Raw genomic sequence first — 18,173 nt, 5'->3', positions numbered from 1 at the left:
AGAAGGGAGGGCTGTTGTCACTTTCTATGAGATTTGATGCTTGTGTTGACTCGTGAAAGGCAGCGGTCGGGACAACTGGATGAGGGCGAGCTTTTGGTGGCTTTTGTGTTTTCTTTGGCTTGGAGAATGCAAACACTGATGGTACAGCTGTGTAAGCATCCTGCGCCCACTAGCTATGCTCCTCAGGAAGCCATTTTCTGTGAAATGCGTTGAGCAAATGCGGGCACTCGCATTGTTGAACGAGGGATCCCTCTTTATGGCGATTAGCCATGCTTTCAGCATCTTCGGCTCATCTGGGATGCAGTGGAAAGACACCTGCAAAAGAAAAACGCACAGTAAAATATGCTGCATACCTGGAAATAATTTTTTCTGCATTTGGCTCAATGCATGCTTTGCACAACATCTTGTTTACATTGGAACTAGGAAATTTCATAGTTATGGTCCTCTGAAAACTGCTACTTAATGCACAATTGCAAGATAACTTCATGTACCATGCTACAGTGAGGTTAATTATCTGAAATAAGTCAGAATCTTCTTTCCAAACTTTCCAAACCTTCTTTTCCATACCTGAAACGTGCGCTCGATAGAGTTGCGAGTTTTTATGTGGCTCCTTTTGTACCTATAAGAAAAGGAGAACAAAACAATAATAAGCTTCTATACTTCAAATCACTACTGTAAAATTGTTTTGCCTTTCTTATGCAGATGTTCTAGGGTTTCCCAGTGATGTCATAAGATGAGGCACACTGTGTATCCCTGGTGACCAAGTAGAATGCAAAGTACTTCCTTCATGGACCGAGCTGGGCCACATTGCGACGACGTCATAAATCAAGTGCAGGGCCTGTGACAGCCTGCAAGCAAAGAAAACTTGATAACTCACATAAAACACCCTTGCAGTCTCAGGATGTGCAGTTTAATGTGAAGGGCATTGATGCTGCTCTACCAATGGGCGGGTTTAGGGTTTCAAGCTGTCTTGATGGCAGTTATTTTGCTGACATTTACCATCACTAAGTGTCCTTCATGCAAATAAAGGAATAATATTTCAACGATTAGTAACTATTACAGTGAGCAAACATAGGCAGGCACTGTTCAAAGAGTGTATGGCATTCACTTGCCTGCACATTTAACGAAAAGACACCTTTTCTATTTCCCTAGATTTTCAGTGTCATTCCCACCGAGACCCTTGACGGCCTCATGGGTGCAATCAGTCCACCGCCTGACACTGGGAAACCCGCCGATCTAAAATGTGGTCATCCTTCTCTTTGCTTCAGTTGAGCTTGGCACGCTCACGTACTTGAGAAATAGACGCACACATATTAGTTGTGTCATCTCCCAACTGCTTCCGCAGACTCCAGGCTGAGACACGTTCACAAGGTCCCCCAGAACAGTCTGCATGGCACCGGTCCTGTAAAACCGGAGCGCAGTGAGCAGCTTCAGCACGGGTGGTAGTGGAGCTCCTCTGTTGTCTGCCTTGTTCCTAATTTGCAGTTCCGCCGCTAAGGCTAGGAGAGCTTTTTGGAGAAGCGGTAGCATGCTGAAAACTCGTGGTCATTGTATTGCTCTAACGGGATGATCTATACACACTGCTGTGCAGCTGCGCGGCATAAAACCTTTATTAGGCTTCAAAACTGCCGACATCAGAGACGTACGCGCGTGGCAGCATTCTCACGAAGCACATTCGGCAAAAATCACGCGGCACAGCAAGAAAGACGACGGGGCGGGCACTTCACGACAGCTGTGCTGGCTCAGCGGCTGCTGCTTTTGCTACGCGTGCTCGAAGCTGCAGCGTGGGGCATATGCGAACTGCGTGCAGTATCGCCTGTAGGGCCTTGTGGGAAATCAAGCCTTCAGTTAGAGGAGAGAGGTCCGGAAGCATCTCTGTTTGAGCTCAAGGCTGCCTAAGTGGCAGGGAGCACCAAGGAAGCCTTAATTTAGTGCCCCTTAATAAAGGAGGAGGCAGGGAAAGGCAAGGGAGGTTAAGCAGAAGAATAAACCTTTCTACTACCCTGCACAGGGTGAAGGGGCTGCAGCAGTGGTGTAGCCAGAAATAGTTTTAGGGGGGTGTTATATATACCGCCGGTAAAAAAAATTGAGAGCCTGTGCCCGAACAATATGCCTTAGTCATTTTTCTGCTGTAATAAAGCCGAAGGGTTAATTGTTCTGTTGACTGCAATATCTGCATAATACAATCGCACACTGTGGACTCCGAGGACTTTATTCATAGAGAACATTTGTTTACTCAAAAAAGAAACACTCTTACGAAAAATCATGGATATTTACAATATTTTCGCATAATATGCAGCACATGCTTCTGCTCTACAGCAAAGCTAGCAGCTATGAATGAATTGCATTTGTTAGGCTTCTACCCATGCATCTCAACCTGTGCCCGGATGCAGAGGCGCAGAGGTCGAATTTCAATGGAGGCGAAGTTCTAGACACCCGTGCACTGTGTGATGTCATTGCACATTAAAGAACCCCAGGTGGTCGAAATTTCCCGAGCCTTTCACTACGGCTTCCCTCATAGCCTGGGTCGGTTTGGGGCGTTAAACCCCAAAGAACCAAAACCAAACATGACCATCGTGTTATGACATACTACGTCTTCGCTATATCCGTGATTTCATTATAAACGAAACTTAAGTTTGAACTAATTACCAATTAAGTCTTAACGAAGTGTGATTGACAGGTTGTGCGAACACTTTCTGAGGACTGACAAATCCTGCAGACACCTTGCTGATCCATGAGCCTGTTTTCCGCCTTGATATATTTGCATGTGCAGTTGCTCAAGGTATCGTTTTTATTCTCTTAATTTTTCCAGTTTGCTGGCTTCCGAAATGTGATACGATGTGTATACGGCACCTACATACCCATGCGCTGCCCAAAAGTTTCGAGTACAGTGTAATCTTATTCAGTGCAAGACGTTATATTCTGCTCTCTACATTTGCCTTCGCAATGTGATGTTGTGGTTCTTTGATGAATGAAGCATTTGTGTGCAGCGCGTGCAACTGTCTCTCTAAGCGGAGATCACCTTCGCTGCGCTGCACAGGGGGTAGGGGTTGAGGGAATGAAAGAGAGTGATGGGAGAGGGTCTGGTTGCTTCAAAGGGGCACCGGAGGGGAGCGCGGAGACGGGGGCGCCAAGGCAGGCGCGCGGAACAACAACAGCACAACAAAAAGCGCGCCGGTGGTATAGGGGGAAGCCTGCTTGGGGAGAGGAGGCCAGGGACCACGAGGGGAGGCAGCTGCCCTCGCCTAGAAGCGTCGCCGTAGACCAGCGTGGACGAGCGCGGTCAATGCACTCTGTGCTTTTCGGGGGGGCCCTGGGGAGAATGCGAGAGCGCCGACGGTGTCCGCTTGCAAACCGAGCTCGCGGTATTTGGACAACATTTCCGCGCGCGCGCTTGCGTGAGCGGGGCACTGACACAGCAAATGTTCCACAGTCTCCGTGTCACCACAGTCGGCACACAAGGGGTCGCCCTCCCCTCTGAGGCGATGACGGCGTTCAGCTGGCCACACACAGCCGATTCGGAGCCGCAGGAGAAGAGATATGGCCGCGTTCCCGAAGGCATGGAAAGGAAGCGACCGTGGCATCTTTCCCGATGCGACACGCGGATCTGGGTGGCACAGAGCGACGTTGTATCGCATGAGGTGACGGGCCACGTCGAACACAGTGATGTTCGTGCACAGTGGGACGGCCGTGTTGCCGTGAGCAGCTTTGGCCAGTCGGTCCGCAGCCTCGTTGCCAGGCAGGCCGACGTGAGATGGCACCCACTGCAGGACGATGTCGCAGCCGCGCGCACTGAGCTGACATAGTTTATAGTGCAGCCACTGCACACACTGTGCGCCGCGCTTGGGGCGCTGTAGTTGTGCGAGTGCAGCGCGTGAGTCGCACAGAATTGCGACCCGCGTGAGCTCCGGTCTCTCAGCTAGGATTTCGGCAGCGAGATGGAGTGCCGATATTTCTGCCGTGGTGGAGCTCGTGAAGTGTCGGAGGCGGCACTGTCGTTCCACTCCTAAGTCTAGCACAGTGCACGCTGCCGTGGCCGAGTTGCCGTCTTGGGACACCGAGCCGTCTGTGTACAGTTGGATGCGCACGGCGTAGTCGCCCTGGACGCGCTGGGCTGTCTCCTGTAGCATGGCGCAATGTGGAGTGGTCCTCTTGGAGCGACTCCTGGGATGCCCAACTCGAACGTGATGTGCGGCACTTGATGGGGCAGCTGGCGCGGTGGAGCGCCAGCTGCCGCTCGGTTCCACATTCCCGCTCGGTTTCCACGGCAGTGGGGAGCCCTGTAGCTGCAGCGGCTGTGTTGTTTTGGCGGCTGTGGCTCTAGGATGGAAGAGCATCGCCACGGTCTTCTCAGGCGAAACCGCGAGGCCGATAGATGTTCGCGACGATGGCGATGTCGTCCGCGTAAATAGCGAGCCGGATGGTGTGGTTGCTATGCGGAACGCATTGGGAAAGCCGTGCGAGCGCCAGGTTAAACAAAAAGGGACTGATGACGCTGCCCTGCGGGACTCCCTTCGTTACTGGTCGCTCGGTGCTGGTGGTGTTTGATACACGGACTTTAAACGTCCTGCCGCTGAGGAAGGACTCCACATAGCGCAGCAGTCGTCCAGTGACGCCCAGCCAGTGCAGCGACTCGATGATTACCTCATGTGGCAGCATGTCAAATGCGCTGCGCACATCGAGGAGAACGAGGTAAGCTGCATGCCGCTCGCTCTTTCTTGGCTTGCTCCAGTATGGACGTGACGTGGGCGATGCAATCTGCTGTGCAGCGCCCCGCTCGAAATCCACTTTGCGCGGGAGCCAGGGCACTGCGGGCAGAAGCAATCCATTCCAGCCTGGTGAGCGCCATGGCCTCGAGGGTTTTGCCCGCTGCCGAGGTGAGCGAGACCGGCCGATAAGACGTGATGGCTCGCTGGGGCTTCCCTTTCTTATGAATGGGCACGACCACGGCGCTCCGCCACTCGGTTGGGACCTCGCCGCTGCGCCAGACTGCGTTGAACGCAGCGAGCAGTGCTGGGCGCTGGTCCCTTGCGATGTTCAGGAACATTTTGTATGTGATGCCGTCCTCGCCGGGTGCGCTGCGGCTGCCGCGTCGTGCCTCCAGGGCTCGCTCGAGCTCGTGAGCAGCCAGGTCTGCTCTGCAGACCTTTGCGATAGCAACTTGGAGCTGGGTTGTGACGGGCGGGAGTGGAGCGTTCAGAGGCGAGATGGCCTGCGCCGCGTAGTTCGGTGCAGCAAAGCTGTCTGCCAGCTTTTCGGCCAGCGTCGCCGTGTTGTAGCCGGCTGCTATGGCGATGGCCAGGGCTGGGCAGCGAGGCACTGGGGGGTTCAGCATGGCGTGCAGAATGCGCCACGCTTGGCCAGGGCGGCGGTTGTCGTTGAGCGCGGCGCAGAGACGCTTCCAGCTCTGCTTTCGGCGGCGTACTGCGTGGCGGCGACAGGCCGCGTCGAGGCGGTTGTACAGCGTCCAGTGCTCGGGCTTGCGGGTGCGAAGAGCTCGACGCTGCGCTCTTCGTCTTGCTGCCCGCAGGTTGAGTAGCTTTATGTCCGGTGCCGGGGTGCCAGTTGGCACGGTTTAGCGGGTTGTAGCGCTGCGCGCACATTCGGCCACATGTGAGAAGTAATCCGTGCTGGGAGGAGCCGCAGTGGAGCACAGGTCGCGGAAACGCGACCACTTCACAACACTGTAGCACCGCGTGCCCGCACGGTCACGATAGGATGGAGTGAGGGTGATCGGATAGTGGTCCGAGCCCTGGGTGTCCGCGTCGTGCTCCCACTTGTACGCGCAGCTGCTTGTGACAAGCGAGAGGTCTATCGCGTTATGGCTACCCACTCGCTGCACATGCGTGGGGCAGCCAGTATTAATAACGTGCAGGTGCGCTGCCTGCGATGACGCGAGTAACGCCCGACCACGTCGGGATGTCCCGCTGCACCCCCAGTGGGTGTTGTGGGCATTGAAATCCCCACATATCACAGCGTCCCTTCCCAGTCGGTCGGACAGTTTGCGCACGAAGTCCGCGTCCCACGGTATGTTTGGGCGGACATAGACCCTTGCCACGGCTGTTTCTGTGTTGCAAACGCGCACTATCACTGCACAGCACTCGACTGATTCGCCAACAAGGTCGTCCACCGTCACCACAACGTGCTGAATTTGGAAATTGCTGTCAATTAATTTCACCTGGCGTTTCATTCTTAGTGATGGGGTTACAGTGTGTATTATTCGTGGCTGTTCTCAAACAACTCACTTTATGCTGCACACTCTTTTATTCCACAGAGGTGAAATGACAATATTCCATTGTGCTGAAAGCACAGTTCTTTTTATGGTCCCACAATAATTTCTGTATTGCAGTGCTTTTGGTTCCAAGGACTTCCTCCATCTAACGAGCAATCTGCTCGTACATAGCACGCTTTGTCCTGAACCTCATCAGTGGACCCACTTTTGGCGTATGCAGCGCATATTTATCAAGAAGGTACTTCGTTTCCCCAGAGCTCCAGGCCGCTGCGTGAAAAACAAAGAGAATATTAATACATTCGGGTGTACTTGTAGGTCTCGGCAAAACAGGAACGCAAAAATAAAACAGCTACTTAATGCCACTGCAATACAACAAAATCGATTTCATGAACAGCGGCTTCGGATTATTTCCTGCAATGCACAACACTTTCTGAAGCGCACATAGCTGAACTGGTCTGGAATGGCCATGGAAAACATTAAATAACGAAGAAGTAAACGTGGTGAACGGCGCACTAGGGCTGCATTCGAAATAGTCCATCATCTCCATATTATGAGATTTCTTTGTCATCGTCATTATTGCAGCACTAAAAGCCAGCCTGCCTCAAGAGCCAGAGAGAGTTGGCAAGTACCACATGGTGATCTGCATTTACTAGTGTGTTACCAATCATTAAGAAAACATAGCAAGTAAAGTTTGGTGTCTGTACTCCTTTGGGGCATGTCTTATGGGACGGAAAGAGAATAGTTTTTGTTACGTAAAGGAGATGAAAAGCATGTCACAATATTTAATAAACACTGGAAAATACGTGGGAATACATGGGAATATTTAATAAACACTGGAAAGTACATGGAAAATACATGGGAATCCCTACAATTATTCACTTGTGCCCCGTGCGTGCACGAATACTTGTTTCGTCGGTTCGGTGGATATCCAGCAGCCAGTTTGGAGTGTCCAAGTCACTGCTGACATTCATGTCTCTCTTAGTGGCAGTTGTGACTTCCACCTTCACGCGCCTGTCTATACCACCTTATCCTTCCATTTGTTCTTGCTTATTGTTGCACTGTTATGTCGTAAAGCTGCTAATGTGTCAAATCGGGTTTTCATTCCAGACTTCTTTAGTGTGCTTCTCTGGTAACCAAGCAACAAGGGATGAAGGAGACCTGAGTGAATAATGAATTCGAGCACTGACATTTATATTGCTGAGTTCTTGCGTCAATTCGTAATGTGAATGGGGTTAAGGCGGAGGCTTGGGCAAGTTAGTGCATCATATGTAAGTAAAACAGCGCTAGACACGTGACGAAGGAAGAACAACACAGCACAAAGCGCTGCTAGCACCTCGATTTTTATTCCGCCAGAAGTGAAATATATATCCGGAAAGTAAGAACACAAAAACATAAAGATAAACAGTACAGACACTCGGATACATAAAGTGTAGTCATTGCAGGTGCATGCAGAGGTCACAAAGTTAGGTAGCGAATTTCTTTGTCAAGTAGCTTAATGGATGGCTTGCTGACGCAGTTCTGTCCTCTCTGTAGTGCCTTGTGCTGTGTTGTTCTTACTTCGTCCCGTGTCTAGCGCTGTTGTACTTACATATGGATGGGGTGCATGGTGCAATTTACTGGTTACTCAGATTTTTTGGCATGCACATTGTATTCTGTGTTGCATCCTTTGTCTTCCTCTTTCATGTCCGTGTAAATGAAGAATGTCATGGTTGTGAGGAAGCTGGTATTGGGCTGTTGTACAGCTACCCTGTTCACGAAGTCCAGTGTCAGTTTTCAAGCATCACTCATTTGCTGTCGCATTCAACATAACAATCAAGGCTCAGAAAAGAGAGAGCAAAGCTTGCCTTTTATTGTGGCAGGAAGCAGATTTGTCAGACATTCACTCAACAGATGGTTGCATCAGCGGAGACTGGAAGTTAGTCAGTATAGCACATACAATCCACATTTCGTTTTTTATGATGGGGCCCAGAGAAAGCGGCACGGGCCTGTCAAAGATATTAAAACTTTTGATGCACTGTATGCGTCGCTTAACATGTATCCGCAGGGATGCTATTTCTTCCGTTTCTTTTACCTGTTCTTCTCTGAACTTACCTCTTCTGAGGAAAGGCGGGTTGTTCAAAGCCACGTTCATTGTCTCGAGCATTTCTTCAATCTTAAGACCTTTGTCCGCCATAACATCACCATCATTGTCAGAAATGGAACCTGGAAGCAAATTGGAGACAAAGGTCGCTGTACCCTCGGGTGAGATGCCAGTCAGTCCTTTGAAGGTGTTCGTTGATTTGTACGATGACAATGTTGCCGACTGCAGTGCAAGTGAGCTGGCTGCCTGGCATTCAATTTCTGTTGCAGAATACTTTCCTTGGAAGGAAAGCGGCATTTCCCTTCGAACGTGTTCCTTTGACATTGATGGAGGTATCTGCATTAGTTTAGGGAAAGCAAAGCTGGCCCAGGTTAACGCAGATTCTTGATACTGTGGCAGTTGACACACAAAACGTGGCAGAAAGGTCCTCTTCAAAAAGTCCAAGGCGCATTCTTACAAGAAAGAGGAAAAACTCGTTTTCCACTGTGAAGCTTCTTGGCCTACCTGCGTGCGATAGGCGTGCTAGTGGTCGCTGCACCAGGAGGCTGTTGTTGGAGTTTTTCCATACAGGGTTGAGGAGGTTCCTGCCCATAGTTAAGTCTGGACACGTGTCTTCGCTGACACTGTTGCCTATCCTAGTTAGAATATGAGGGTCCGTATATAAGGTGAGCCAGTTTTGGCTGATAAATTCCGATAGATGCCTGACTTATACCGTCATTCTGTGTGATGGGTGTTGAAGTGACAAAAATAGGAGTTTTTCGTTTGACTGGGGCTTGATACAGTCCCAAAAAAATGTTCTATGTTGTGATGGGGGTATTCATGTATCTTCTTTGATAGTCGAACAGGTTACGGAATCACAAGGCCAGCTAAAAACTGCAAAAACACAGCCCATGCGGAGCACGTGTGGCCTCCCAGCGTCGTTCCTCCTGGTGCAGAGGTACTTCAGCGTTGGCGCTCTCGAGTGTTCCAGGCGCGCTTACATAACCGCCAATGATTGTTCTACGTTCTGCTTACCGGCGAGTGTGAGTGCAGACTCGGCATACTCGACGTTCAAGCCTTTGATAAGCGCCCCTTCACAGAGGTCCCGAAGCTGTAGGATGCCGTACTTGTCGGCTGCTGCAAGAAGGGAGTCGTTTCTGCGTGCAGCCAGTGTACACAAAGCACAGCAATATCATCTCACCGATTCAAGCATCTTGTGGCTCAGCATGGCTTGAAACACTGGGGAACACTCGGAGAAGCCTGCCGAAATCATCGCAGAGCTGACGCAGCGATAGTTCGGCATTGGCCCTCTCACGTCTTACAAGCACGCGCACGTAGCCACCAATGATTGTCACCGCAGAGTTTATGCCTATACCGAGGTCGTGTGCCGCCAAGCTTTCCATGGCACTTGGGATAAATTCGCTCCAACCCCAGCTTCCGTAATCTCTACACTAGTATGCTCTTTGTTCCACTCCTGTCCACTTACAGACGAACATCACGGATGCCTGTATAAAACAGGAATAGAGAGGTAGTCCTGGTCATCATTGGCCTTCTTGTGAAGGACGGCAAGCTGTACATTGTGCCGAAAATAGCCAGAAGTCTTAACAACCAAAGGAAGGAAAGCTTTTCGGTTTCGATCTCTGTTATGCAGCTGGGCTCAATCGCAGACATGGTGGTTGTTTACGAAAGGTGGTTGCTGTGTGTCCGAGGGTGTGCTTTCCGCTGGTCTACAGAACACTGTGTCTCACTGTAACACTGTCCCTGGCAAAGGCCTATTCTAATACTAGTATGCTCTTTGTTCCACTCCTGTCCACTTGCAACGACCATGCAAAACACAGTGTCTACATAAACAGCAGGTATGCTTGTATAAAACGGAGAGAGAGATAGTCCTGGTCATCATCGGCCGTCTCGTGAAGGACAGCGAGCTGTACATTGCGCCGAAAATAGCTTGAAATCTTTTAGCTGCCAGAAAAAGGAAAGCTTTTCGGTTTCGATCTCTGTTATGCAGCTGGACTCAATCGCAGACATGGTGGTTGTTTACGAAAGGTGGTTGCTGTGTGTCCGAGGGTGTGCTTTCCGCTGGTCCGCAGAACACTGTGGCTCACTGTAACACAGTCCCTGGCAAAGGCATATTCTAATACTAGTATGCTCTTTGTTCCACTCCTGTCCCCTTGCATCGACGATGCAAAACAGTGTCTACATGAACAGCAGGGATGCTTGTATAAAACAGGAAGAGAGAGATAGTCCTGGTCATTATCGGCCTTTTCATGAAGGACGGCGAGCTGTACATTGCGCCGAAAATAGCTTGAAATCTTTTAGCTGCCAGAAAAAGGAAAGCTTTTCGGTTTCGATCTCTGTTATGCAGCTGGACTCAATTGCAGACATGGTGGTTGTTTACGAAAGGTGGTTGCTGTGTGTCCGAGGGTGTGCTTTCCGCTGGTCCGCAGAACACTGTGGCTCACTGTAACACAGTCCCTGGCAAAGGCATATTCTAATACTAGTATGCTCTTTGTTCCACTCCTGTCCCCTTGCATCGACGATGCAAAACACAGTGTCTACATGAACAGCAGGGGATGCTTGTATAAAACAGGAAGAGAGAGATAGTCCTGGTCATTATCGGCCTTTTCATGAAGGACGGCGAGCTGTACATTGCGCCGAAAATAGCTTGAAATCTTTTAGCTGCCAGAAAAAAGATAGCTTTTCGGTTTCGATCTCTGTTATGCAGCTGGACTCAGTCGCAGACATGGTGGTTGTTTACGAAAGGTGGTTGCTGTGTGTCCGAGGGTGTGCTTTCCGCTGGTCCGCAGAACACTGTGGCTCACTGTAACACAGTCCCTGGCAAAGGTATATTCTAATACTAGTATGCTCTTTGTTCTACTCCTGTCCCCTTGCATCGACGATGCAAAACACAGTGTCTACATGAACAGCAGGGATGCTTGTATAAAGCAGGAAGAGAGAGATAGTCCTGGTCATTATCGGCCTTTTCATGAAGGACGGCGAGCTGTACATTGCGCCGAAAATAGCTTGAAATCTTTTAGCTGCCAGAAAAAAGATAGCTTTTCGGTTTCGATCTCTGTTATGCAGCTGGACTCAGTCGCAGACATGGTGGTTGTTTACGAAAGGTGGTTGCTGTGCGTCCGAGGGTGTGCTTTTCCCTGGTCCGCAGAACACTGTGGCTCACTGTAACACAGTCCCTGGCAAAGGTATATTCTAATACTAGTATGCTCTTTGTTCTACTCCTGTCCCCTTGCATCGACGATGCAAAACACAGTGTCTACATGAACAGCAGGGATGCTTGTATAAAGCAGGAAGAGAGAGATAGTCCTGGTCATTATCGGCCTTTTCATGAAGGACGGCGAGCTGTACATTGCGCCGAAAATAGCTTGAAATCTTTTAGCTGCCAGAAAAAAGATAGCTTTTCGGTTTCGATCTCTGTTATGCAGCTGGACTCAGTCGCAGACATGGTGGTTGTTTACGAAACGTGGTTGCTGTGTGTCCGAGGGTGTGCTTTCCGCTGGTCCGCAGAACACTGTGGCTCACTGTAACACAGTCCCTGGCAAAGGTATATCTAATACTAGTATGCTCTTTGTTCCACTCCTGTCCCCTTGCATCGACGATGCAAATCTAATACTAGTATGCTCTTTGTTCCACTCCTGTCCCCTTGCATCGACGATGCAAAACACAGTGTCTACATGAACAGCAGGGATGCTTGTATAAAGCAGGAAGAGAGAGATAGTCCTGGTCATTATCGGCCTTTTCATGAAGGACGGCGAGCTGTACATTGCGCCGAAAATAGCTTGAAATCTTTTAGCGGCCAGAAAAAGGAAAGCTTTTCAGTTTCGATCTCTGTTATGCAGCTGGACTCAGTCGCAGACATGGTGGTTGTTTACGAAAGGTGGTTGCTGTGTGTCCGAGGGTGTGCTTTCCGCTGGTCCGCAGAACACTGTGGCTCACTGTAACACAGTCCCTGGCAAAGGTATATTCTAATACTAGTATGCTCTTTGTTCTACTCCTGTCCCCTTGCATCGACGATGCAAAACACAGTGTCTACATGAACAGCAGGGATGCTTGTATAAAGCAGGAAGAGAGAGATAGTCCTGGTCATTATCGGCCTTTTCATGAAGGACGGCGAGCTGTACATTGCGCCGAAAATAGCTTGAAATCTTTTAGCTGCCAGAAAAAAGATAGCTTTTCGGTTTCGATCTCTGTTATGCAGCTGGACTCAGTCGCAGACATGGTGGTTGTTTACGAAAGGTGGTTGCTGTGTGTCCGAGGGTGTGCTTTCCGCTGGTCCGCAGAACACTGTGGCTCACTGTAACACAGTCCCTGGCAAAGGTATATTCTAATACTAGTATGCTCTTTGTTCCACTCCTGTCCCCTTGCATCGACGATGCAAAACACAGTGTCTACATGAACAGCAGGGATGCTTGTATAAAGCTGGAAGAGAGAGATAGTCCTGGTCATTATCGGCCTTTTCATGAAGGACGGCGAGCTGTACATTGCGCCGAAAATAGCTTGAAATCTTTTAGCTGCCAGAAAAAAGATAGCTTTTCGGTTTCGATCTCTGTTATGCAGCTGGACTCAGTCGCAGACATGGTGGTTGTTTACGAAAGGTGGTTGCTGTGTGTCCGAGGGTGTGCTTTCCGCTGGTCCGCAGAACACTGTGGCTCACTGTAACACAGTCCCTGGCAAAGGTATATTCTAATACTAGTATGCTCTTTGTTCCACTCCTGTCCCCTTGCATCGACGATGCAAAACACAGTGTCTACATGAACAGCAGGGATGCTTGTATAAAGCAGGAAGAGAGAGATAGTCCTGGTCATTATCGGCCTTTTCATGAAGGACGGCGAGCTGTACATTGCGCCGAAAATAGCTTGAAATCTTTTAGCTGCCAGAAAAAAGATAGCTTTTCGGTTTCGATCTCTGTTATGCAGCTGGACTCAGTCGCAGACATGGTGGTTGTTTACGAAAGGTGGTTGCTGTGTGTCCGAGGGTGTGCTTTCCGCTGGTCCGCAGAACACTGTGGCTCACTGTAACACAGTCCCTGGCAAAGGTATATTCTAATACTAGTATGCTCTTTGTTCCACTCCTGTCCCCCTGCATCGACGATGCAAAACACAGTGTCTACATGAACAGCAGGGATGCTTGTATAAAACAGGAAGAGAGAGATAGTCCTGGTCATTATCTGCCTTTTCATGAAGGACGGCGAGCTGTACATTGCGCCGAAAATAGCTTGAAATCTTTTAGCTGCCAGAAAAAAGATAGCTTTTCGGTTTCGATCTCTGTTATGCAGCTGGACTCAGTCGCAGACATGGTGGTTGTTTACGAAAGGTGGTTGCTGTGTGTCCGAGGGTGTGCTTTCCGCTGGTCCGCAGAACACTGTGGCTCACTGTAACACAGTCCCTGGCAAAGGTATATTCTAATACTAGTATGCTCTTTGTTCCACTCCTGTCCCCCTGCATCGACGATGCAAAACACAGTGTCTACATGAACAGCAGGGATGCTTGTATAAAACAGGGAGAGAGAGATAGTCCTGGTCATTATCGGCCTTTTCATGAAGGACGGCGAGCTGTACATTGCGCCGAAAATAGCTTGAAATCTTTTAGCTGCCAGAAAAAAGATAGCTTTTCGGTTTCGATCTCTGTTATGCAGCTGGACTCAGTCGCAGACATGGTGGTTGTTTACGAAAGGTGGTTGCTGTGTGTCCGAGGGTGTGCTTTCCGCTGGTCCGCAGAACACTGTGGCTCACTGTAACACAGTCCCTGGCAAAGGCATTTTCTAATACTAGTATGCTCTTTGTTCCACTCCTGTCCCCTTGCATCGACGGTGCAAAACACAGTGTCTACATGAACAGCAGGGATGCTTGTATAAAACAGGAAGAGAGAGATAGTCCTGGTCATTATCGGCCTTTTCATGAAGGACAGCGAGCTGTACATTGCGCCAAAAATAGCTTGAAATCTTTTAGCTGCCAGAAAAAAGATAGCTTTTCGGTTTCGATCTCTGTTATGCAGCTGGACTCAGTCGCAGACATGGTGGTTGTTTACGAAAGGTGGTTGCTGTGTGTCCGAGGGTGTGCTTTCCGCTGGTCCGCAGAACACTGTGGCTCACTGTAACACAGTCCCTGGCAAAGGTATATTCTAATACTAGTATGCTCTTTGTTCCACTCCTGTCCCCCTGCATCGACGATGCAAAACACAGTGTCTACATGAACAGCAGGGATGCTTGTATAAAACAGGAAGAGAGAGATAGTCCTGGTCATTATCTGCCTTTTCATGAAGGACGGCGAGCTGTACATTGCGCCGAAAATAGCTTGAAATCTTTTAGCTGCCAGAAAAAAGATAGCTTTTCGGTTTCGATCTCTGTTATGCAGCTGGACTCAGTCGCAGACATGGTGGTTGTTTACGAAAGGTGGTTGCTGTGTGTCCGAGGGTGTGCTTTCCGCTGGTCCGCAGAACACTGTGGCTCACTGTAACACAGTCCCTGGCAAAGGCATTTTCTAATACTAGTATGCTCTTTGTTCCACTCCTGTCCCCTTGCATCGACGGTGCAAAACACAGTGTCTACATGAACAGCAGGGATGCTTGTATAAAACAGGAAGAGAGAGATAGTCCTGGTCATTATCGGCCTTTTCATGAAGGACAGCGAGCTGTACATTGCGCCAAAAATAGCTTGAAATCTTTTAGCTGCCAGAAAAAAGATAGCTTTTCGGTTTCGATCTATGTTATGCAGCTGGACTCAATCGCAGACATGGTGGTTGTTCACGAAAGGTGGTTGCTGTGTGTCTGAGTACGTGCTTTCCGCTGGTCCGCAGAACACTGTGGCTCACTGTAACACAGTCCCTGGCAAAGACATATTCTAATACTAGTATGCTCTTTGTTCCACTCCTGTCCCCTTGCATCAACGATGCAAAACACAGTGTCTACATGAACAGCAGGGATGCTTGTATAAAACAGGAAGAGAGAGATAGTCCTGGTCATTATCGGCCTTTTCATGAAGGACGGCGAGCTGTACATTGCGCCGAAAATAGCTTGAAATCTTTTAGCTGCCAGAAAAAAGATAGCTTTTCGGTTTCGATCTCTGTTATGCAGCTGGACTCAGTCGCAGACATGGTGGTTGTTTACGAAAGGTGGTTGCTGTGTGTCCGAGGGTGTGCTTTCCGCTGGTCCGCAGAACACTGTGGCTCACTGTAACACAGTCCCTGGCAAAGGCATTTTCTAATACTAGTATGCTCTTTGTTCCACTCCTGTCCCCTTGCATCGACGGTGCAAAACACAGTGTCTACATGAACAGCAGGGATGCTTGTATAAAACAGGAAGAGAGAGATAGTCCTGGTCATTATCGGCCTTTTCATGAAGGACAGCGAGCTGTACATTGCGCCAAAAATAGCTTGAAATCTTTTAGCTGCCAGAAAAAAGATAGCTTTTCGGTTTCGATCTATGTTATGCAGCTGGACTCAATCGCAGACATGGTGGTTGTTCACGAAAGGTGGTTGCTGTGTGTCCGAGTACGTGCTTTCCGCTGGTCCGCAGAACACTGTGGCTCACTGTAACACAGTCCCTGGCAAAGACATATTCTAATACTAGTATGCTCTTTGTTCCACTCCTGTCCCCTTGCATCAACGATGCAAAACACAGTGTCTACATGAACAGCAGGGATGCTTGTATAAAAGAGGGAGAGAGATATTGTCCTGGTCATCATCGGAGTTCTCATGAAGGACGTTGAGCTGTACATTGTGCTGAAAAGAGACCACGCTGCAGAGCGTGTTCGTCCTGGAAAAAGGAAAAAGCAGAAATCGCCATGACCTTCTTAGTATGTTTTGAGGGCATCAGATTATGATTTAGCCCAGAAAATGTGGGTAATTATTTGCTTAATTATTTGGTAGGCAGTGTGTCCACAGGGGTTGTGAAACAGCTTTCTTTTCGATTCGTTTGTCTTGGATTCTAACAAACAAGTTTTGCAAAAGTGCACATTGTAAGCAATTTGTCCACTTATTCACTGTCTTATTTTTGTGTCCTGCTCTGTGGCAGGACAATAGTGGTAAGTCGGCGCCTTGATATCATAGGGCAAAGACCAGGCATCAGTGCATGAGCAGCTAGTTAACCAGAAGCTGCGAGCACGCCCGAAGCTTGCAAAACATGACATGGGGATGGACTCGCTTCACTTCAAGGCCAAGTATACATCTAATGACAACCCTGAATAAATGCACGTAAGATACTTATCTAACGGACCTCATATAGTGACAATGGGTTCACTGCCTTGCAACGGCACCTGCATTAAAAATGTAATGGCCGAAAAGATTCTTTGTGTCAGCAGCACTTGCTCTGTAGTTTCTAGACTGCGTTTTTTTTTTTTTTCATTCATTCATTTTATTTCTACTTTTGCCATACAAATTACCAAAACACTGACTGAACCCAATGCCAGAGGCTAGTGTGGGGTTCAGAAACAAAATATATGAAGGCAATGACACAGCGCTTGTGAAAAATGAAAAGCACAAAATCACGGCGAAAGACCCAAATACATCATACAACAAGGAAAGAATAAAATAATGTGCATTTTACAGCAGAATGAAAAAAAAAAAAATCTTTCATGAACAACATGGTACAACAGACACAAACCGAAGACAACTGTCACATATGTCAAATAAGGCTCATAAAGTATGTTCGCAATTCTCTATTTGTTTCATAAGACTGCTTTATTTATTTATTTATTATTCCTCAAAGGTCCCTTTCGGGACATTACTATTACGGGGCTTTATTTCTGGGGGTAAAGCATTCCAAACCTTGGCTCCTGAAAACTGCACCAATCTTTCGCTGTAAACATTATAATTCGGTGGTAGATTAAAGTTACTATGTGTAAGGTTCAAGATGTGTAAGGTTCAAGATCTAGCAAGCTATCTGACACAACTTCACTTCTCCACTTCCCTGTGACGATATTCCCATAATCGTCCTTGGAATCCACATAGCCTGGTGGGGACAGTAGGTTGTTTCCTGGGCAGAAGAGATGAAGTTATGCTGAGTGCAGCAAGCCACGACAGCAAAGGTTGCATATTTGGCTAGAAGGTTCACGGGCCCAAGCAAGATGCCTGCACCACATTTTGTAAAAACATGATTATTTGTAGCTTTGCTGTAGCATTACACATGTTATTTTACTTCAAAGAAGTTCCTTCGAGTGCGCTTCATCTATTATTAATTGAAATATCACATGAGAGAACATTCGCTGAACCTTGTTTCAAAGGTGCATACACTCCAAACTTTAGTGCTGCATTCACTGCTTCATTGCCTTAATTCACCATAATTAATGAGAAAGCAGATGTATGCGCTGCACAAGCCCGGAATGGCCAAATAAAGCAAGTGAACATACCGCACAGGGATTGTTTAAAGTTTGTATACAGTAAACTCAAAAATAAGTGGCAGGCTGCATGGCAAGAGCACGTAAACAACAAACTACATTCTGTGAAACCAATTTTAGGGGAATGGCAATCATGTAGGCATCAAGAACGTTTTACCGAAGTCATTTTATGTCGGCTCCGCATTGGACACACTCACCTCACGCACAGCTTTCTGCTAACCAAACAAAACAAACCTCTGTGAAATGTGTGGTGCCGAACTCACAGTGAACCACATTTTAATTTCATGTGTCAAACTAGAAGAACTAAGAAAGAAATATTTTACAACATTTTATAGGGAAAAGCTCCCATTACACCCCATGTTACTTTTAGGCGATCGTGCACTGGTTGACATCTCATGTATTTTTAGGTTTCTCAAGGAAGCCAACGTTTTAAACAAACTCTAAGTATAAAAAGCTTCACCTTTAACAAAAACTCCAACCTTGTGTTTGGCGCATCATAGCCTCAGTTGCTTTTGCGCCATTAAAATCAATATA

General features: G+C 48.3%; 1 protein-coding gene and 1 long non-coding RNA gene across 7 annotated transcripts in view; one reads left to right on the top strand and one right to left on the bottom strand.

Annotated features, from left to right (window-relative positions):
* Positions 1-18,173, top strand: part of LOC149337125 (uncharacterized) — a 131,414-nt gene that overhangs the window by 82,892 nt on the left and 30,349 nt on the right. The gene's annotated exons all lie outside the window — the stretch shown is intronic.
* On the bottom strand, positions 8,112-8,636 carry LOC149337126 (uncharacterized). The gene has a single exon (XM_089553633.1). The coding sequence runs from the start codon at positions 8,634-8,636 to the stop codon at positions 8,112-8,114; it is 525 nt and encodes a 174-aa protein (XP_089409759.1).

The sequence above is a fragment of the Amblyomma mixtum genome, chromosome 7, assembly GCF_055824585.1.
Source record: "Amblyomma mixtum isolate Tamu chromosome 7, ASM5582458v1, whole genome shotgun sequence".
Lineage (NCBI taxonomy): Eukaryota > Metazoa > Arthropoda > Arachnida > Ixodida > Ixodidae > Amblyomma > Amblyomma mixtum.
This window is presented reverse-complemented; position numbering and strand designations above follow the sequence as displayed.